Below are 23,138 nucleotides of genomic sequence, written 5' to 3'. Positions count from 1 at the left end.
GAGCCGTGGTCTTCACTGCAGGAGACGGACAAGAGAAGACACAACCGCAGACACCGTCTTGCATTTATTCACACAGAGGAATAAGAATCGGTACAAATAACAAACATTGCTTTAAATACAAATAAATAGCTCTGGTTTCTAAAGGAAACAACTCTAGATAATTCAAAGTTAAGTATTTTCTAAGTTCCTATTAAAAATAGAAGACTATTTTGCATTAATTAAGTCCTACTCCACCATAACTCTCTGAGGACTTAAGGATAAAATGGTGAATTCTATGCTCTCAGAAGTCACCAGAAAAATGGGAGATAATGCTCCTTCCTCCCTGACCTATCCCCCAAGTGGAAAGAGAGTTACTCGCATCTTAGACTGAGCTCATAAACGCAGGAAGTATTTAACATTTAAAGATATCTGAAAAGCTTTACCTTGGGAAAGGTGATAAGAATTTCTCTGAACCGGTTCTGTGAATTCTGAAACCTCACTATGCTGAAGTTTTGGTTCAAGTGTCTTAAATTCATTTATGCTCATAGGAAGACTTAAGTTCCTATAATGAAAGCTTCCTCTTGCTAGGAAAAATGACGGTAAACAGTCTGTACTCACTAAGAGTGGCACGTTGGGTAACAAAATGATTTACCTGGTAAAGAAGCAATGGTGCTGCCCAATGAAACAGTCTGTCAACTTTGCACCAAAATGACCAACCAACACTGCTGACAGAAACACACTCCCAAATCTGTTGATTTCTTTTTCTTTCTCTACTGTTATATTTAAAATGTTCACAGAGGCAAAAAATATCTAGGGAGAAGTAGGTTCTAAAAATGAAGAATCGTTTTAAAGTCATGCAGTCTTTCAAGCCTTTAAAAACCACATAAAACATGAGGTCATTACAATCTCGGTGCCAGAGCAGTGCCTGCTCCATTGACTTTCTGTGTCCACTGCATGTCCCCACCTCACCCCACATAAGAGAATTTGATTTCTTCTACTCAGACCTCTACACAATTATTAATAAATAACATGTTTGTTAGAGATCAATATAGCAATGTTTAAGTTTTCAAAGAAATTTTGCTTTTCTATTTAGATTGACCATGATACAATTCCCAATAGAACATCCTCATGCTATTAAAAACAATCTCATGCAATAAATGCAATTTTAAAAGTCCCATATTAATAATGATATTTGGTATTATAGAGGCAGGATTATTCAGATTCTTAAAAAATGATCCCAGTAGAAAAACTGGATTTCCAAACAGAACTTCCATTGTGGTATAAAATGCTAAATTTCATTCTACAGTTTTGTCAATGCAAACAATTTTTTAAGATATACACCATGTTTTCCTAGTTGGGATTTTGAAACAATAAGCATAACTCTTAAACATATTACCACAACATTTGCTCAAAGAAACAGCTCTTTTTGCCAAGAACCTTTTCTTTTAGTCCAGTTGGAGGGATTTCCATAGAGAATTCTGGAACAGCAGTTCTGAACACGATTCAAAAATCTCTCACTTCCCTCCCTGTCTTTTACTTCTTCTTTATGTTGTAAAGACACTTGAGTACAGGAAAATGTTTTGTTTGTTTTTTTTAAGACGGATATTAATAACTTAAGTTTCCTGATTTAAATAGTAACATTTTTTACGTTTGCCTTTCTCTCTGGCATACTATATACTGTTTCTGGAGTTACAAATCCAAACAAACCAGCCAACTAGAGCATCCCAGTGTTCAAATCACAGTTTTGGATACAATCCTATTTATTCTGGATGATGCTCAATTCCACACATACTTCAGGGAAGAAACATCCATAAGAACATCCAAAGACGTTATGTTACCAAACTCTAACATGTGACTGTGCTCTGTCGGATAGTACCATTCACAGCTACAAGCACAAAGGCAGAGGATTTCAGGTGTGGACACCAATTTGCTTTTGCTGTTATGGTAATTCATAACCATCATCTTCGAGATTTCCAAGCTGTTCTAGAATAAGGAGTAGTCCTTTTTTTATCTGGTGGCTTGAAGTAGGAATAAACAGGTGCTGCTGGATACTCTGCGTCAGGGTTTTCTGCCATCATTTTCAGCTTTGCTTCAATGGCTTTTATCTTTGCAGTGACACTGGAAAAAGGACAGCAGAGGATCAGAGTGGGTACGTTCAGAGATTACCTGTGTCTTTCATCTTCTTTGTGCCTCTTAAGCATATCAGAGTAGCAACAAGATACTCAAACACAAACATGCAAGCATTTCACAGAAAACACATATAAAAACAATTAATGTTCTCATTTTAGGAAACAGATCAAGTCTGGTCCATCTATTAAGTTTTCTCTGTAAGACACTGTTAGAAGTACTTTGCATATTGCTACATTTAAACCTCCGACACCAACACTGATCAGCACCTTAGTGTCTGTAGATAGTAGGCACTCAAAAATAATTTGTGTAGGAATTCAAAGCAGAGTCTGGAAGAGATGTGTACACTCATGTTCATGGTAGCATTGTTTTTTTCATGGTAGCATTATTCACAATAAACTGTGGAAGCAACCCAAGTGTCCATCGAAGTATGGATGGATAAGCAAAACATGGTATATACATATGCTACAATGTGGATGAACCTGGAGGACATTACGCTAAGTTAAACAAACGTTAAAAAGTTAAATACTGTTTGATTCCATTTACATGAGGTACTTAAATGAGTAGCCAAAATCACAGAGACACAAAGTGGAATGGTGGTTGCCAGGCGCTTGGGGGAGGTGGGAACGGGGAGTTAATGTTTAATGGGTGTAGAGCTTCAGTTTTACAAGAGGAAAAGAATTATGGAGACAGATGGTGGTGCTGGTTGTAAATTATGAATGTATTTAATACCGTTGAACTATACACTTAAAAATGGTTAAGATGGTAAATGCTATATTATGCGTATTTTACCACAATTAGAAAAAATGGAAGAAATGATTCACGTACGTTACATTCTTCACTTTACAGATAAAGAAAACAAGGCATAGAAAGGTTAACTTAGCTAGTGTTATACCGCTAGTGAGTGGCAGAGTTGAGATTTGAATACAATTGGACTCCAGAGCTATACTATGAGCTATATTATACTGTACCACCTTCTAAATCACTAAATAATAATGGGAAAAAAATCCTGGAACTCCTACAAAGTCCCTGTTTACTGACAAATGTGTGTTTAGGCTATCATTTAGAGTGCTTACAATGAGCCAGGCAGTGGTCCAGCATTTTACTTATATTGTTTCTAATCCTTGCAACAATATTGCAAGGGTTTTGATCCACATTTTACAGATAAACAAATGCACAGAGGTAGGGATTCACCCAAGGTTCACACAGCTAAGAAATTGTGGAGCCAGGATTCAAGCCCAGTTTATCATCAAAGTCCTTGTTTTTTCCTCTCCATTAGGTTGGGAGCTGAGTAGCCATGTATTAGAGAGAAGGGGTGAGGAGACACTGCAGAAGTTGTGAGGAATTCCCTTCTGATCAAGGTCACTGCTATCCCTGGACCAGAATGCAAAGCACTTAGGCAGAGTATTTTTTGGCCCACGACTCCCTTTATTTTCCATTCTGATGCTGTCAATGGTCTACAGTCCGGGACAGAAACTTGGGAGGGAATGTGCACATGGCCTTTTAGAGATCCTCAAAAGGCATACATCTGCACATACTCATGATTTTACACCGGCAACGTAAAATTAAAAAACTAAGTTGCAATAAAAAAGAACCCTGGGGGCTTCCCTGGTGGCGCAGTGGTTGAGAGTCTGCCTGCCAATGCAAGGGACACGGGTTCGAGGCCTGGTCTGGGAAGATCCCGCATGCCGCGGAGCAACTAGTCCCGTGAGCCACAACTACTGAGCCTGCGCGTCTGGAGCCTGTGCTCCGCAACAAGAGAGGCCGCGATAGTGAGAGGCCCGCGCACCGTGATGAAGAGTGGCCCCCACTTGCCGCAACTAGAGAAAGCCCTCGCACAGAAACGAAGACCCCAAACGAAGACCCTAGTCTAAATAAATAAATAAATTAAAAAAAAAAAAAAAAAAAAGAACCCTGGGCTTCCCTGGTGGCGCAGTGGTTGAGAGTCCGCCTGCCGATGCAGGGGACACGGGTTCATGCCCCGGTCCGGGAAGATCCCACATGCCTCGGAGCAGCTAGGCCCATGAGCCATGGCCGTTGAGCCTGCGCGTCCGTAGCCTGTGCTCCGCAACGGGAGAGGCCACAACAGTGAGAGGCCCTCGTACCGCAAAAAAAAAAAAAAAAAAAAAAAAGAACTCTGAGGTCTCACTGAGATGCATTCCAGCACCTTTTTCCATTAATGGAAAATTAACAGCCAGCCATTCATTCTGTATGAGTCACAGGGAAAACAACCTTCTCTAATTAGGCATAGATGTTAATCGAAAGATGTAAACTGAGGTTCTCTGGATTAAAAAATAAATGGAAAACACCAGGCTAGATTATCTAGTAAAGAGAGCAAACAGTGAAAATAAGAAACTAAAGACATGTTCACTGTACCATGGAGATCACCAAGCATAAATGCAGTCGTCCCTTCCTAACAGGAGTTAGATTTATGAAAACCTCCATGAAACCAATCTGTGATCAAGGAGGTTTAATCTCGTGGGGAAAATAGGATAGCCGAAATAAGTTCCCAGTGAATCTACAGAAGTCATTGGTTAGGGAAAAAAAAAAAAAAAAAATTGGGAGTATAAAATAAAGCAGCACAAAATTAAGAAATATCAATGATATTAGACAAATTAGTAACTATAAAATTAATTTTAATTTACCAATTTTATCGCTCCTGAAAACATTTCAGGATCACCTTCCCCTGCAGTTTAATGAGATGCCTGTACATCTGTTTTGTTTGGTGCAAATATATAGGAAAGGTTTTTTTTTTCCCTGTCTGGCCCTCTGTCCAAATAGGCATCACTTTCCTGACTTCATGACACTGTTGATTTCCTTTTTTTTTTTTCTTTTCTTTTTTTCGCAGTGCGCGGGCCTCTCACTGTTGTGGCCTCTCCCGTTGCGGAGCACAGGCTCCGGATGCGCAGGCTCAGCGGCCATGGCTCACGGGCGCAGCCGCTCCGTGGCATGTGGGATCTTCCCGGACCGGGGCATGAGCCCGTGTCCCCTGCATCGGCAGGCGGACTCTCAACCACTGCGCCACCAGGGAAGCCCTTTTTTTCATTTTTATTGGAGTATAATTGATTTACAATATTGTGTTACTTTCAGGTGTACAGCAAAGTGAATCTGTTATACAAATATATATATATCTCCACTCTTTTTTCGATTCTTTCCCCATATAGACATGTTGATTTCTGATCCTTATGGAACACTGATTATCTTTCACCTATCTTCTTCCCCGCCCCTGGAACAGGCTTTAGAACAGCAGTCCTGCATTTACAGCCTGGAGTTTCTTTAAAGCAGTAATTAAAAGACTGAATGTTTAAGTCCAGTAAACCTGTCTTTGAATCTGGACTCTGCTATTTGCTACCTGCGTGATCTTGGCCAAGATATTTTACCTCTCTAAACTTCAGTTTCCTCATTTGTAAAATGAGTACAACTGTACTTTTACCAGAATTTTTATAATTCAATGACATACGGCATGTAAAGTGTTTAGCACAGAGCCTGCTTCATAGTGAGCTCAATAAATCCTGGCTTTTGTTATTGTTAACATTTCTCCCTAGGCTACGATGCAAAGTAAACCCCTCTACTTCTGCTCACCCATCTACTTAACTTCCGCTTTCTCTACTCAACCCTCAATTCCTTCTGTTTTGAATTAACTCCAAGGAAGGAAATGATAATTTGTACTTACTAGAACCAAAACTGTTATATTTGCTGAAATCGTAGATAAAATTAAAGTGCTACAAACCCGAATTCTGTATAAAGGAACTCATAGCTGGGGAGGAATTCGTGTATGATGACAAATGCTGAAGATAATCAAGGTCTTATTAAAATGCCTGTTTTTATGGCAAGGACTGAATCTGCTTTACCTGTGCATTCCCAGTGCCAGGTATAATGGCAGGTACATGGTAAGTGCACCAGCCTCTTCTGAGTGTATGAATTCTGTAAATGGCTGGTACACGCTCTTAGGCGTATGGGAGGAGGTGAAGTGTCTACATTCTGGAGACTAACTGAACACACTTCTCAGCGTGTCAAGTTAGTAGATTCTACTCTAAATTGAGAGTCCGAAGGGTTACTAGAACCGGAATGAAGGTTAGAATGAAGAGATGGCTCAAGCTCTTGCGTACCTGCTTGCGTCTTCCTGTAGTACACCTTCTTACCTTAGGTTAGACTGAGTGGGCTCAGTGCTTGAGGATGGCTCAAGACTAATCGGAAGGACCTTATCATTCTTGTTATGATCGTATCTCTGCAAGTAAGAAAAAGGCAAATTACCTCACCTGGGCAGAAACCAGCCCTCTACTGCAGTGCATGTGTTCAGAAATCCTAATACCATCAGTGTATCGTTAGATTATTTTTCGACAATCTTAGGACTGCTTTATGTTTAGAATTAATGTAGACGTCCAGACAGTTTTGGCCTAAAAGTTATAAACTGAGAAATTTAGAAGAGGCTTCCCATCTAGCCATCAGTCCTCCTTATTTGGTAGGGAAAGAATTTCAGCCTTTAAATTCGCAGATGGTACAGACACACAGCAGGATTGCCCTCTCACATTCTTATTCTGTCATACGTCACCTCTTACAATATTTATTTTGCTTTATTCCAAGCACTTTAAAATTTTGCTAGATTTTTGCAAAGTACCAACCATAACATTCAACTCTTAACAGATCTAAGTGGAGAAGAAAAGTAGTAACAGCTTTCAGCCACTGATATAGAAAACATTCTCCAGGAAGAGTAGTTTATTTGATGTCAGATAATTATATACTTCTTTTAAAAGGTAAATACAATATTAAAGAGCGATCAGGAGCCTCTGGTCAAAAAGATATGTAGGAGAAGAGAACTGCAGGGCACAGAGATTCTCAAATGAAAGACAGAACGAAGGATGATTTATTTCTCTTGCATGTCTTTTCAATGAGATGCAGAATGAGAAAATGACAGCCAGTCTGGCAAATGAGACTTGATTTTCTTTTGAGTAAAAAAGCACTTGGTAATTCTCTTTGCTGCTTCTATTTTTAAGGCAATGGGTCCTAGAAATTGAGAAGGCTCTGTGGTTACCTGGAATACTCATAAAGATCCAAAGTGTCTGAGCTCCGTTCTTCAGCTTGGACACTGAACTCAAATGTTCTATTTCTGTGACTCTTTACTGGGAAGCTTGTTGGGTACAGTCTCTGATTAAAACTCATGCTCATTTAGCTAAAGACTGAGGCTCCAAATCTGATTTAGCTGTCACAAATCTTTTTGCAGACAGGTCTGTAAAGACCACACTGCAGGAGGAATAGAATCAACTTTGGGGATTGCTCCAGTGCACATACTTCACCTGTGCTGGCTGTAACAGAAGACTGTTCTTTTTTTCCCAAGAGAACAAGTAGGAGATGAACATGGCAGTTCACCACTGCTTGGGCCTTGGAGTCAATACAGACACTGCAAAGTCCCACAAATAACTCTTAAAATCTCTGGAGTAAGGAAATGTCAGTGCTTTAAGCACTCTTACAAACTACCCATTTCGCAAGCATTTAGAATAAACAATTCAAACTCTCCAAAGAACTGAGAGGCTGGGAAGAGTCTAACAACGCCTAAAGCAACTAATTTTAAAAATAAATACATTTTTTCCTCCAAAGAACAACCCCCACCAAAAAAATGATAGAGGTCTGAGTATACATATCAGTCACATGGAAGAATCAATCAAAAACAGAATCTGTGGGTATGCGGAGAGAAACGACGAAGGAACTTAATCCCTCCTGAGATGTTTCTCAAAAGAAAAATCTGGCAACACACATGGTAAATACAAGTAGGAGACCAGAGTATGGCTGTTCCAGATGTGCAGAGGCTTGGATGCAAACGGGCAAGTGGACAACTGTCTTTCGGAAGATTCATTTAGGATGAGCTGATGCTGTCTTTCTAGTCTGTTAGACTCACCTTCACTTGTGCGTGTGCCCATCGCACCACCAGCTTCTTAGACAGAGCCAGCTTGCCATTGAGACACTGGATGGCTTGTTCTGCTTCCTGTTCAGGAAAGGGATTAATGTTAGTCAAAGATTCAAATGCCTCACTAGCTTTGATGGCTGAATTTCTAACTGTTTTGTTAAACAAGTGGCAAGGGTTTACAAGAAAAAAAAAAAGGCAGAATAGTATAAAGGGTATGAGTTTTTGTAATCTCAGTCAAACAAAAATTCAAATCTTGGCTCTGCCACTTACTGGCAGCGTAATATTTAGCAGGTCAGTTAATCTCTCTGGATATTATCTTTTTCACCTGTAAAATATGGACATTGCTTGTTCCTCAGTGGTCGTGAGGAGTCAAAGAGCGCATGTAGAGCATGGAGCATATGGTAAGCACTCAACCAACGTCAGATTATTAGCTGACCGTTGTGTGGCCTATTGGGTGATATCTTTCTACATACTTCTGTTAGTTAGAGTAGCACCTACTGTGTCAAGAAATTGTACTCCACCAGGGACTCTGAAACTATATCCTGGACTAGGGCTTATACTCCCTGAATCCAAAGTGAGAAACAGTAATGGCTTCAAAGGATATGGGAGTGAAGGAAATCAGGCCGGAAAAAGCAGGAGTGAGTCAAAGAGACTACGAGCAAGGTATCTCTGTGGGCCAATCTCTGCACCTGGTTTTCAGAGCCAGAACTTCCCTGACCCTGTCCCCATCAGATATAGGAGCAACGAGGTTGAAAGGAATTCCTGAGGCTGGGTAATAGGCACTCTAGGACATTCCCAGGAAGCCTGGCTGTACTTTTCCATCCTGCCAAGCCTTCTCTGCTCCATTTGTATCCATGAGGCATTCGGCCAAGCGTAACCCACGTTTACTGGGAGTGAAGAAGCCCTTAAGGAACAGGAAGAGGAACAAGGAGAGTCCGAGGCTCAGTGTAGGACATTCCAGTCTGGTTTTCCCAGTGACTCTCTTATTCCTCTGGATCCTGCCGGTATGACATTCAACAAATATCTGAGTACCTACTACGTGTCAAGTATTCATCACTGGCATCCTTGCCTCACTATGGCACCCAAAGTTAGAAGGACAGATGAGACATTTTATTCTTAAGTTTCACTTAGTGAATTAGAATTTACATGACACTCTCCATTAATTCTGTAGTATCAACAGTCATAAGGTGCCAGCAGGTGATAAATGTTTGAAAAAAGAATTTCCCGTCTCTGTAACTTGTTTCAAAATTCATGTATCCAACATTATTAAATGCCAAATGTGTTTTCATATAAACCCTCACCTATTCTCCCAACTTCCTAAAAGGTAAGGAGGGTGTGTGTTTTTAATCCCCATTTTTAGATGAAAACTGAGGTCAAAATAAGTTAAAGAGACTCGCCTAAAGTTAATAAATGGAAGAGTCAGAAATAACAGGCTTTGTGACTTCAAGTTTAGTGTTTTTAAACCAGCATCTGGGGCTTCCCTGGTGGTGCAGTGGTTGAGAGTCCGCCTGCCAATGCAGGGGACACGGGTTCGTGCCCCGGTCCGGGAAGATCCCACAAGCCGCGGAGCGGCTAGGCCCGTGAGCCATGGCCACTGAGCCTGTGCGTCCGGAGCCTGTGCTCCGCAACAGGAGAGGCCACAGCAGTGAGAGGCCCGCGTACCGCAAAAAAAAAAAACCCAGCACCTGTCCTCAACATGACCATTGATTTTAGTTGTCTATAAAAATCCTCAACATGCTCTATCATTAGGAAAGAACAAAGTACTTTAAACTGCTAACTATATAGAGCACATTTTCAGTTCCCTCAAAACAAACCTTGAACAATTAGAACAATAATGAATCACGTACTGCCTATCACATTTGCAAAAATTAGGGGAAATTAACAAAAAAAATTCCCAGCACTGGTAAGGACAAATGACACTCTCAGACAGTTTCAGAACATACTGACACATCACTTCTTGAAGGCAATTTGGCAGTCATATTACGAAAAAAAATTGTGGCCTTTGTTGACACCACTCCATTTCCATGAATATAGTAAATATGTACATAGAGCTAAAGAGACGTTCACTGCACTGCTGACACGTGTGGAGATTAGTTAAGTAAATTACCATACGTTCACAGAATATTATGCCGTCATCAAAGGTGACACTGGTTAGTTTTTAAACTGAGGTCTAAATAATAAAATTATAGATATAGATCAGTGAATTTTTACATATATCTACAGCTACACCAGTGAAACCACAATATGATACAGAATGTTATTTTTTTTTTTCTTTTTTTGCGGTACGCGGGCCTCTCACTGTTGTGGCCTCTCCCGTTGCGGAGCACAGGCTCCGGACGCACAGGCTCAGCGGCCATGGCTCACGGCACGAGCCCGTGTCCCCTGCATCGGCAGGCGGACTCTCAACCACTGCGCCACCAGGGAAGCCCCAGAATGTTATCTTGATGTGTATTAGATGACAGAAAAAATTTTAATTTTCTTTCAGTGGTAAATAGGATATATGATTCTGTTTGTGTGTTATAAGCTGCACATGTTTTTTTTAAAAATTGTGTACATGTGTTTGTGTGCGTGTGTATGTGTGTATGAATGTGAAGAAAGAAGAAGGGACTACAAAGATATACAACTAAATATTAAAAAACTGATTATTTCTGGGTTTTAGGCTAATAAATGAAATTACTTATCTATATTTTCATCTGTAAGAAACAGGTATCACTTTTACAGTAAGAAAAACATACAAATACAATTATTATTAATAAAACAATAACTAGGCAATGTTCTCACACATGACTAATAAAGTTATAGAGCTATAAGCAGTGTCTCCATATTTAATAACATTCAAATTCAATTCCTTTATCAATGCATGTCCCCTCCAAGGACTAAATTTTAATACGGATACATGGATACATCATGGTTGAAGCTGGAGGTTCTCTTTCTCTGTATATATTCAAATTTGTCCACATTTATTCTGAGACATTGAGAAGAAGGATACATTTTTAAGAAATAAAAATAAAAGAGAGTTTGTGGGCGGCTCACCACAGAGAGGGAGGGCTTCTGCACCACGGGGCAAAACTACTGAAAGAAAAGGAGGCTTTGTTGGCCAGCCACTAAAGGAACAAACAAAAGAGAACAGGGAGGGGCATGTCCATGTGCTTAATGTGGGCATCCCAAAGCATCTGGTCAGAAAAGTAGGTCAGCTGCCTGAGACTGCCAGCCTGGGGAGGGTAGACCTTGAAAGCTGTTCACTAATTCAGTTGTTTACCGAGGATCTCCTTTAGGACTCAGAGCACAGCACACAGAGATGAATCAGACATGGCTCCTGCCCACAAGGAACTGCTACTCTAGTAGTCAAGAGGGATGCACAGATAATTATGAGAGTGTAAGTACTGGGAAAGGGGGAGAAGTTCAATTACCTGCTTAGTTTCAAAGTTAACGAAACAGTACCCTCGAGGCTGTCCCTCCAAAGCACCTGACTTGTGGAAGAGGAAGTCGAACTGCTTCACCGTGCCAAACTTCTGCAGGAGCTTGAGGAGGTGGTATCTATGGAGAAAGAACAGCCCCTGAGACACTCTGGGAATTTGGTCAGCCTGCGAGATAAAAGCAGGAGATAATTTACCCCAGGGATAAAATCTCACATCACTGCCCCCTGCCTTCCTCCAAACTGCCGTGTTAGTTTATTTGGCAAACAGAGTTGTTTGCCTCTATTTGGAATGGGGACTAGAATTGTCATGGCTATGCGTCTGTCCAACACAAAAATACCAAACAAAAAAACCACACCTAACAAACAGCTGTCTGGCCCACAAGCACCATTTGTTTTTCTTTTGGAGAATAGCTCAAAAATTGTGTCGATTTATTTATTTTCAATTTCTTGGCAATGAAATAGTATTTGTGAATAACTACAACTCCATCAGAAACACACACTCACACTCCAAATGCAAAGGCCAACCCTACCTCAAAAATAAACAAAGTAACACATATACATTCACACAAACAACAAAACAATCCTGGAAGACTTCCCCGTCAGCGTTCATAGTTAATCATTAGCCCCAAATTGCACTTGAGACAAATTCTGCCAAAAGCCAAACCACAGCTAGTGGCACTTCCATAAGTGCTTGAGAGTTTCCATCCCTGACGTGACCGAATGACAGGACAATGTGGAACCGCAACGTGATGGAGGCTGGTCTCACACAGGCAGGGGAACCTGGCCGGTCCTATAAATCATCCCACTGCAGGTAACTGCCCAACCTCAGTTGCTTCAATACGATTTATGCTCTGGTGTGGCTGAATAAAGAATCTAGCTGGCCAAGGAGGGCATTTACTACTGGCAGGAGGTTTACCCCAAGCTCTTTCTTGCCACTCTGCCCCTCACCCTCTTCTTGGATTCCTTTCTCTAAAACTTACTTGGTTTCTATAGAGCTTTTAAGTTATTCAAACAGATGTGGCCTTAACAGGTTGCTGTGGCCAATCTCAATTCCGACTTCCTGTCATCTGATGTAAGGGTGAGACAAACCAACAGCTCTCCCGTTTCCTTTTCCTTTGGCCTTCCTCCTGGCATCCTCCACGCTATTCAAATGGAGTCAAGGCTTTCTCTAAACAATGCTGTCCCTGTGATACTAAAAAGGTATCAGCCCACATGCTAAATCTGTTATTACTGGGAATTCTACCCCACAGGGAGTCAGTAAAGCTGTCTTTACAGCCAGCCACATTCATATTCACATTGTTTTCTAGGAGAAAACTCATCAAGATTTTATTCTTGAGTGAGAATCTCCTTTGGGAGGCAGAAAGAGATGAAATGGATCATAAGCTACACTAAATTTGAGACAATGCACATCAACAAGCAAGCCCAATATCCTGGATCAGGTCCTGACACAGTGGAGCAAGGAAGACATAACACAGGTCTTTTACTGGGGCAGGGGGCAAGGATCCCAAGGCATACAGTGGATATTAATCTGGTCTTTAGATCTGTTTTGAAGGAGAAAACAACCATAACCCTCTAGTTTCCAAACTCTCAATTCCTATCACGATACCTCAACTGCTGGTGAGAATGAATGAGGTGATTCTTCAGGGGAAAGGAAGACACCTAAAGTGCAAATTTCTGGTTTTACTTGGTTTTCTGAATATGCTTACAGCAAGGGTGGGTCTCTCAAGTGCGCAGATGGGCTAGAAGAATCTCTCTCAGCGTCTTTAATTCACAGCTGCATCTTCCACTTACTATACACATTCAAACCTCAACACTGCACCAGTTGCCATAAATGGTGGGTCAAATCTTTTTTTTAAAAAAACAACCTAAGGGCTACTGTGGGCCGGTCATCTTTTCATTAACTCCATTCTGCTTAATAGCAGGAAGGTAAGGCGATCGGCATTTCCTAGGAAATGAATTTTAATTTACTCAGGGAAAAAAAAAAAAAAACTCCAACAGATTATTCTTTGAAAAGCTAACAAATGCGTTCTGCCCGAGAAGTGCGACCTTAAGATTCCAGGAACATCTGCTTAGGTCCGTGTCTTTCAACTTCTCCAGGATTTCTTTCCTTGTTTGATAATTTCTTGAAATTATCGGAACACCGAAACAAAAGGAATGAAATGTTTACTATTTTGCTTCCTGGAGATGGAGACTGCAAGCTCTGATAGTGAAAAAAGCCTGGAGAATCTTGCTTTCACATCTGCAAGCACTTTCATCTGCTGCTGAAGTATGGGAGAGCTCGCTACTCATCAGAGCCTTGCTTCACTTAATGAAATGTGGGCCCTGCAGCCTTCGGGAGCCGGAGAATTAGTACACCAGTCCCATACATATTTCTGCAACATAATTAGTGTTTTCTGTAATGGGTCTTTAAAATGGCCTTCCTGCCTAATGGCACAGAGGGAATTAGTCTATATGAATTAGATTAGGTTAAGATAGACACCTACAAATGTGTCAAGAATTGTAGTATTAGGCACTTGACTATCCAAATGAATACAACTAAGTCTCTGTCTTCAAAGACCTGACATTCTGGTTCGAGGACAGAGAGATGTAATCAAACAATTTTAAAAGTGTGAAGCTTGCACACAGAGGTATGTACGTGAGCACACAGATGAAGAGGACCAGCTGTGCAGGGAAGGCGGTTAGTGAATACCTTGTGTAAAGACATAAAGGTGAAAAAGACTGAGCCAACGGCAGACAGTGGGGGCTCTTAGACAGTAAGTGAAGAGGCTAAAAGGCAGGCAGGGGACAGGTTGGGAAAGATGTGTGCAGGAGGGAATTTTAATGTGATGCTGTAGGTACTGGGAAGCCAACGAAATGACATTTAAGATTCTTTTTAATGCACAATTTGTTTTAGAGAAAATTTTTTTCATAAATTTACGGAAATTATTATGTGGTGGGTCTTTATGTTCTATGCCTTATATGTTTTTAAATGGTCTTACTTTGTTTCAAATTTAAATAAGTAAATAGTAAAGGTTGTTTTATGCAAACCAAAGCATGAGAAGCAGCACAGGTCATGGAGAAAAACAAGGAATGGGCTGAGAGAGAAGCGGGCGTGTCTTCAGGTGGAAACACTCTGTTCTTACATGCTCATGCGTTTATAATCCCTTGAGCTTAGCTCTGAAAGTCTACATCCGAAGGACATTTCCACCCAGGTGGCTCTCCATTGCTTTTAAGTTTACTTAATAACGCCAGGCCTGACCTCCTCCTCTCCACAAACTATGCCTCTTTCCAGCTATTCCGCTGGCTGGTGTGGACATGATTCTTTTCCATTTCTCAGGCAAGAAACATCAGGATCATCTTTAGCTCTCCGCTCCTCTTCAGTCACCTTCTTCATCTCGCAGACTCCACCCAGTGGTCTCCAAGTTCACTGTCTCTATCTAGATGATATTAATGGCAGGTCCGCAGCTAATCTTCATCTTCAGTCTTTGCCCCTCCTATTCATCCTTAATACTGATGTCTGATTTTCCTACTAAAACATCACTTTCATGATGTTGGTCTCCCACCAAACACTCACGAATCTCTTCTACGTGAAATTCAAACTTGTCTGAATAAATTTTATAGATCCTGTCTTAATCTGATAGCATTCTCTCTCTCCAACTACTATTTTCATTATCGTTTAGTATTCAACCTCCCTTTTAGTCAAAAAGGTCTTCCCGATATTCGACTCATCCATAACAATACTTCTTTTTTTTTTTTTTTTTTTTGCGGTACGCAGGCCTCTCACTGTTGCGGCCTCTCCCATTGCGGAGCACAGGCTCCGGACATGCAGGCTCAGCGGCCATGGCTTACAGGCCCAGCCGCTCCGCGGCATGTGGGATCTTCCCAGACCGGGGCACGAACCCATGTCCCCTGCATCGGCAGGTGGACTCTCAACCACTGTGCCACCAGGGAAGCCCAACAATACTTCTTATTCCTACTTATGTTCCTTTATTTATGATTCACCCTCCATCCAGAATGTTCTTTCTTTTAGAATTTCTACTGGCTTTGTTCTCTCTCATACTTCTCCTTATACATAACGCAGTGGCTATTAATTTGGCTTTCTATACAGCACATTTAATATTTAAAAAAGAAAGCAGTGTTAACCCTCTCAGAAGAAACCATGGTATAGAAAATAGATGTCTAAAGACATTAATTTGTTCAGCTTCTCTATTGAAGGCACTAGTAGTAATATTTAAAGTTGTTGTTTTTACTCTTACAGTTAGACTGGGTCCCATAACATTTAAAGGAAGTCCTTACAATGAAAAATTTAGAATAGAATACTTTAGGTTATGACTGTCCAGTTACATGGACTGTTAGAATATTTGTGCAAAGAGCCCTATGTTAGATGCCAGGAACTTAGTCCTATCATTAACTACTTAAGTGAACTGAGTCAACTCCCTTTACCTTTCTTTAATTATAAAGTAGGGAAGTGTTGTCTGTTCTACCTGCCTCACAAGACTGTTGCAAGCTTAAATAAGAGGAACTAAAGAAATATTAGAGCTAGAAGACATTTCCAGAGCACTTAGTTGAACAGTCTCACTTTACAGGTAAGAATTATGAGGTACAATATAGTTGAGAGGAATCCAAATATAGTGGAAAGAACATAGGCTTGGAATCTGCTACCTCCATAAATAAGAGTATATCATCATTCCCTTAAATCCAGATCTCTAAGATCTATTTAGTTATACAGATATTCCTGGCATGTAACATGGTCCTAAAATGGTCAGTATTGCAACTACAAACTGAACAGAGTATCAGGGTGCTAGACAGTCGGTCAGCAATGCGTATTCTGTTGAGAAGAGGCTGATGGACGTCCTACTATAACTTGAACACAACTCAGATTAGTAACAGGCACACACGCACATAAGATGAATAGAATTATTATAAAATAAACTTTGAAAAACTGAGTGGAAAAGGTTTTTTTCTTTAAAAAACTTCTGTCAAGAGTCATTAGAACTTTAGAGATTTGGATTCAAATAATATTTTCTGAGATTAGACTACAAGCTGGGTACCACATGTTCACACAAGTTTCATCATGCAGCCCTTCAATGTTTGGGAATGACTGCATTTTAATAATTAGTCTAGGTCCATCGTTACCTACATCTTGAAAGGAACAGGATCTAGAAGTTTATGTACTTCAAAAACTTGGAAGAAAATCACATATTTCTACAAGATGAGACCTACCTTACTATAATGTTAGGTTTCTTTGCTGCAATTAAGTAAATTAAATGAAGTAACACTATGCATTTCATGCTAACCATAAGCTACAACTGGTAGTTATGTCATTAAGAAGAAATTTAATAAATCAGTTTGTTTATCGAGAAAATATTTTAAGATAAGGAATCCCTAGATGAAATACAGTAGAAATGATCTCTGGTAATACAGAGGTGGGAAGTCACAGGTGGAGCCAGCAAGGCCCTGATCTGTAGTCTAGTACTGGATGTCCACCTTTGTCCTGATATGAGAAGAGCAGAGATACCAGTGGGAGAGTTTTTGATTCAATGTTCCTGTTAATGCTCTAACTAAAGAAAATATCCACGTACTCCCACTTATGACATAAACTGAGGTGGCAGATGCCCATTTGAACCTTCCTGTCAAGCAGCAGGATACAATTATAACAAGAATATCATTACAGGGAACCCCAGCTAAAACAATGAACGTTGTTTCCACACTCCAGATTTCCATTCAGACAAGAAGAGGTGGGAATGGAAACCACTCTTGGAAGCATCCTCTCACAGCCTGGGTTATAGATGATGGAAACAGCTTCTCTGTTTAATTCCCTCATTAACTGAGAGCTTGGGCAGGTTCACACATTCATCCTCAAAGCCATAAGTCATAAAGAGAGCCAAAATAAATGCAAAGTCTATATTTAAGGGCCCTCGTGATCAAGGTAACATAATTAGGGGGCAACACACCTTAAATACCATCATAATTTCTAGAGGGACCCAACGGTGTCTACACTTAGCCAATTTGAGCTTGAGCAGGTTTAAGGAACTGAACATTCTGTCATGATCCTGATATGTTGGTTTACATCTCTTTCCTCTCTCATAATCCCAACCCTGTTATACACCTCCTCTAAGCAGATTCCCTTGTTTCCTCTCTCCTTGCTTTTAACACTATTCCACAGGGAGTAACTTCTAGGACTGAGGCTGTAACCCATGCTTGCTTCAAGCATTGACCCCAAATGGCTCAATCCACCCACGCTTGGCTATCCTGCCACCAACCACCACCTGCCCCTACCGAACGACTGGGGGAAGGAAAAACCTCTCAATTCTCTCTGCTAAGAAATTTCACTCCACTATAATATCCACAAAGGAAAGAGTGGGGAGTCAAGACAATTCAATTAGCTTTGTCACCATGGACAAGGCACTTCTATCTCTTGGGCTTCAGTTTCCTCTGCTGTAGGATAAAACAGCTGGAATATATCAGAGTCTTTCAAGGGTGCTCCACAAGTCCTATAAGTGATTGCCAAAGAAAGGGTGACTGTGGCCCAAAGGCACTGGGTACACCTGGTCCTCCCTTTAATCAGAGCAACTCTGAGCTTTTATTTTATATCTAGGTTCTGTACTTTAATAAGACAAGGCTCCTCAGATTTAGAAACTTTGAAAATTGCCTAGCATGGCACTTGGCACAGAGTAGGCACTCAAATCATTTAATGAATGAATGAAAACCAAAGTGACTGGGGAATCTCTAAGATTCCTTCTGACTTTCCTCGGTTCCATGGCTGCTTAACATGAATTAGAGTCAAGTGGTACCTCTCTGCCTTTTTGTGAAAATACTGATACTTCTTCTGTTTGTTCCTTCATTTTGGGGAATGAAAGTATGCCCATGGCTGGTTTTAGGAAATAATTTCCTAGTCACTGGGTACAAGGATTCGAAATAGTTGAAAATTAGGAGAACATCTTAGGCAAGCAGGAAAAACAAGTAATATATGGTTTAAAGGGTATCCAAGTCTGTGTCTATGCAGCAGAAGAGTCCAAATGTAAGAAAAATGACAAGATGACACGCTAAAACAACATATTCCCTTCAAAGATAATTAAAACATAAATAAAAGGGCCAAAATATAGCCTATATCCCTTGAAAATTCTTCTGAACATCCTCACCACAAGCATCCCAATTTTGTAGGTAATGAATTAAAATATATTAGACTCACTCTGTGATTTTGGGGTCCAGGTTGCCAATCCATAACCGGTGCCCTTCCTGCAGGGAACCCTCTGAAAGGATGGATGCATTCTCCAGGGGAAGAGTTTTGGTTTCTGCTTCCATCAATCTCTACGAAATACTAAAGGAAATGTGAATATTCAGACAGGAAAGGAGCAACATGTTGTGAACATGAGACTTCAAATTCAATTCAACAAACATTTATTCAAGGAGGGCATGCCCTGGGCAGTCCTTCAAAGGCTTCAGTTATTCCACAAACAGGGCCCCAGCACCAGTTCCCTTGGGACAGCTCCTCCGGCAGCCAGAGAGCAAAAGCTTCCATTTAAGGTGAAAGGGGTGTGGTTCTGTGTGTAGAAACTAGTTTTTCTCTTCTGAAGCCAGAGGCTGACTGGGCAGGAGGCCAAAGTCTCTACTACTACATGATACTCCAGTTCAACAACCGTCACCCAAAATAAGCCTTGGAAACCACCAGAAAGGGAGTTTTAATGACACTTAAGGGTATGGGTGGGGAAGAACAATAGTAAGTAATCAATTAGCTATTATCATGTCTAATATTTTGGGAGACACTGGGAAGAAGAGACTAACTTGTTCCGTAGTTATTCCAGTTCCATTATTTACTAGTTCTGTAACGGTGGGCAAGTTACTTAACCACTCTGTGTCTCAGTTTCCTCATTTGTAAAATAGGGGTAATAAAGAGCTATGCAGATTCACTGAGTTAATACACCAAAAACATTAAGAACAATAAATGCATGGCACCTAAGAAGCATTCAATTAATTTTAGCTTAAACTATTACCGACTTAGTTCCTGAAACGTCTCATATCACAGCCACAAAAGGAGGATGAGGGTTACGATGGAGACAGTAATGTAAAGACCAAAAACCTTGCGGTCAGAAGGCCTGGTTTCAAATTTTGGCATTTCCATTGGAAGTCACTTCATTCTTAGCTTCAGTCTCCTCACCTCTACATAATAAACCTTGCCCTGCTTATAACTTAGAGTTGCTGAGAAGACCAAAAATGACACAACAGATGTAAAATAAAGCTTTAATGTATGATGTGGTAGAGGAAGGAAAATAAAGGGGCTGGGAAGATGGCAGGCTGTGACAGACTTCATAACTCCCTGCTAGAGAAAACATGTCCTGTAAAACCAGAAGTGCCTCTGAGATCAGTGTTGCAGGAACTGCGTCTTAATAACAACAGCTGATATACTGAACACTGCCATTACCTCTTATTCAACTCAGCACAGCTTATACAGGCTAGCACATAGCAGCCCCTCAGGTACTTGTTTGTTAAATGTGTTTATCTACCTCCACACATGAGGGTATTTTTCTTCCTCTCTCATTCACATGTTCAATCTGTTCCATAATGTGAGACAAGCAACTAATAACTGCTAAGCCCTGGACTATGTGCTGAAAATAGAGAGATGAACGAGCCATAGCTCTTGCTCCTACTTCCTGGGAGAAAGGTAAAACAGGCATAAGTAGAATCCCAGGTGTGGAAACTGGAGAGGTGAAATATTTTGTCCTTTCCTTCTACTTACAGATCATTCATTCAAAAAATTTTTATAGAGCCTCTATTTTCCAGGCAGTGTCTAGGTACTGGGGACAGAGCAGTGAACAAGCAAGGTCTCTGACCTATGCATGCTTATATTTGGAAGAGGGGCAGGACAAGACAAAAGGAAAATAAATAATCAAGATGTAATTTGTGATAAGTGCCGCAAACACAGTTAAGCAAGGGGATTTGACAAAGTCTAGGGATGGGCTACTTCAGAATTAGTGGAAAGGGAAGACCTATAGGAGATGACATTTGAGATGACACTTGAATGATAAAACCTTCTGATACTAATACCAACAGGAAATAGTATCACACGAGGGAACCATTTTTAGTGGGAAGAGTGCAGGATATGGGGCCAAAAGAGAGGCACTCAAATCCTGGCTTTTGCACCCAGTTATTTTGTGACTTTAGAAAGTCATGATTGCCCCTTAAGTGTCCCCTCCTCAGAAAAGCTTTCCCTAATAGAGCAGAGCATCTTGTTAGTCTCTATGACAGCTACCTTTTTCTTTCCACATAATACCAGCTCAATGTATCACATATTATTTTATCTTCTGTTTCCCTCACTAGAATGTAAGTCACTGGAGGACAGGGCCTTACCTATTTTGATGATTCTATTCCCGGCACTTAGTACACTGCCTAGCTCCTGGCTGGTACTCAGTATTTACTGAATGAATGAATGAAACAAGCCACCTCCCCACTCGGAGCCTCAGTTTCTTCCTCCTTCCTACAAAGGGCATAATTATCCCTATCTCAAGGGTTGTTATGATACTTAAATATGACAATACACGTGACAGCTCGGCACAGCACTTTTTGAGGAACGGTAAAGTGTGGTAAGTGATCAAGATGCCATATGACAATCAAAATCCTTTGGGTTCGCAATGGCGACAACCTCTTATATTCACAGAATTCACAAAACGCTCCCGCCCACCCCCCCTCCCCCGCTAAGCTACAACGACCCTGGAAGCCACGAACAGTCATTTGGGGAAACTGAGGAGCAGAGAAGCAGGCACTTGTTCCTAAAAGCTAACGGTAACGGTGGGGTCAAGGCTGGAATCCGGGCTTCCCGATCCCTGGCCGCGAATTCCCAGATGCGATGGGTCATTACTCGGATTGTTATTTCCGGGCCAGCAGCGGGACAATCCGGGGCGGGGCCTGAGAAGCCGTCTCTCTAGGGCAGCCTCCTCTGGGAGCCCCTCGCGGGGCCGGCGCTAAGATGCAGAGGCGCGTCGCGGCCGGACTCACCTCGTCACCTCGGCGTAGTCCCCTCGGCTCATGCCCCCAAAGCAAAGCCCCGACTCCACGGTCAGACAACCCTCTAGACGCGTTCACCTCAGCGCTGCCAGCTGCCAGGCCACCCGTGACGCACTACGCCTGCGCCGCCGCCCCGCCCCGTGACGTCACGACGCCCGCGCCGCCGCCGTCGCTGCGGTCGTGCGAGTCCTCCTAGTAGACTGGGCGCTAGCTGGTGAGTGGCCTCGGCACGGCCTCGAGGCGCGCGCGGGGCCCGGGTGCCAGAGATCTCTACTCAAGGACCTCTGGGGGACTGAACACCCGGACGCGTTCCATTCGAATCCGGCTTGACCTTTACGGCTGGGGGCGGGACCTGCTGATCTGAGCGAGTCTGGGGGCGGGGCTCATCTCAGCTAGGAACTTCCAGGGTGGGAGGCGGGGCTTACTAAATAGGGACAGCTACTTAGTAACTTGCCACCTGGCTGGAGCATTTAATTTTCATAACAATCTTTTGGGGGTAGGGTTTTTTTTATAGAATTAAGTCCAGACGCTTTATTTATTTATTTATTTTGGCCGCGTGGCATGTGGGATCTTAGTTCCCCAACCAAGTATCGAACCCACGCCCCTTACTCCCAGGGGAGTAGGTATTTTTAATCCCCCATGCTGGAGAAAGGGAAGCTCAGAGAAATAACTTCATCGGGTCACGTGGCTAGTGAGTGAGGGCGCCCAAATTCCAAAGCCTCAACTTTTAACCATTACTCTGTGCGGCCCAGTGGCAAAACAGTTGTCATTTGAATAGCCCGTCTATATTTACAAAGTGCTTCTGCAGCTCTTATCTTATTCGCTCGTCCTGATAACCCTGATAAATATTATTGTCATCTACAGATGAAATTGAGGCCCAGAGATTTTGACCTATCGAAGGTCACATACCTAGGAAGTGCTGGAACCAGCACTCTTTCCCAGATCTTCTCTAAGTTTGATGCCTTTTTCCTGTCACCCCACTCTCTCGCATTCTCAGAATCTTGGAGAGCTTTATAGTTAGAAAGAATGAAAACCTAGTCTGACCCTTCGTTTTATAGTTGAGGAAAGAAAACCTAGGTAGAAGAAATGACTTGATACAAGTCTCAGGTCATCAGCAGAGCTTACACAAGTGCTTTTTGAATACAGGGTAGTTATGAATCTAAAAAGGATGGCTGACAGGGAGTGATGAGATAGGAATATTGGAATCCAGCCCTCCTAGCTCTTAGGCAAAAGCTCTTTCTCCACTTGTTAAAGTGTCTCATCCTTCCTTTGCCTGTGCCAGGGACATGATCCTGCATAGAGTCAGATACTGTAAATGCCTTCACATGGCACTGAATTTAGAGAACATGCCCTATTATCTCTAAGTGAAAAATCTGGCAAACCAAGAGATAATGGAAGCAGTGGGAAGTAGAGCCTAGGACCTACTGTCTGAGGCTTAGATTTCAGTTCTGGTGCCGGCATTGTGACCTTGAGGAAGGACTTAATCTTTATAGACTTTCGCTCATGGATTCTTCACATTTATTCAGTGTCTCCTATGTTCAGAACTGTGGTAGGGACTGGGGATGCAGCCGTGAACAAGACAACCATAGATTAGTCCTTGTACTGCTTATAGTCTTATGGAGGGAATTAGACAATAATCAAATAACTACACCAATATTAACTGGTATTGTTAAAGTAGGTGCTATGAAAAAGTACAGGGCGCTATGAAAGTGGGCTATAGGACGTTTGACC

General features: G+C 41.6%; 2 protein-coding genes across 4 annotated transcripts in view; one reads left to right on the top strand and one right to left on the bottom strand.

Annotated features, from left to right (window-relative positions):
- Window positions 1-799: 799 nt before the first annotated feature.
- RBM18 (RNA binding motif protein 18) lies at window positions 800-21,514 on the bottom strand. Of its 2 annotated transcripts, none has more exons than XM_082656633.1 (6): window positions 21,399-21,514; window positions 18,598-18,726; window positions 11,419-11,545; window positions 8,000-8,086; window positions 6,249-6,334; window positions 800-2,097 (listed from the first exon to the last, which is right to left on the bottom strand). In XM_082656633.1, exons 2-6 carry the CDS (start codon window positions 18,708-18,710, stop codon window positions 1,938-1,940), a joined length of 573 nt encoding a protein of 190 aa, XP_082512759.1. In that variant the 5' UTR covers window positions 18,711-18,726; window positions 21,399-21,514; the 3' UTR covers window positions 800-1,937. The 2 variants fall into 2 exon arrangements, with proteins under 2 accessions (XP_082512759.1, XP_082512760.1); XM_082656634.1 differs by having other exon boundaries at window positions 11,419-11,592; window positions 21,399-21,508.
- The window catches only part of MRRF (mitochondrial ribosome recycling factor), a 56,181-nt gene continuing 54,532 nt past the window's right edge, over window positions 21,490-23,138 (top strand). Inside the window, exon 1 of one of the 2 annotated variants that reach the window (XM_082656632.1) lies at window positions 21,490-21,621. The gene's annotated coding sequence lies outside the window, so the exon portion shown is untranslated. The remainder of the gene's footprint in view (window positions 21,622-23,138) is intronic. The other variant, XM_082656631.1, reaches the window with a different exon arrangement.

The sequence above is a fragment of the Grampus griseus genome, assembly GCF_964374135.1.
Source record: "Grampus griseus genome assembly, chromosome: 6".
Lineage (NCBI taxonomy): Eukaryota > Metazoa > Chordata > Mammalia > Artiodactyla > Delphinidae > Grampus > Grampus griseus.
Note: the sequence above shows the minus strand (reverse complement) of the source record. Positions and strands in the feature narration are given on the sequence as shown.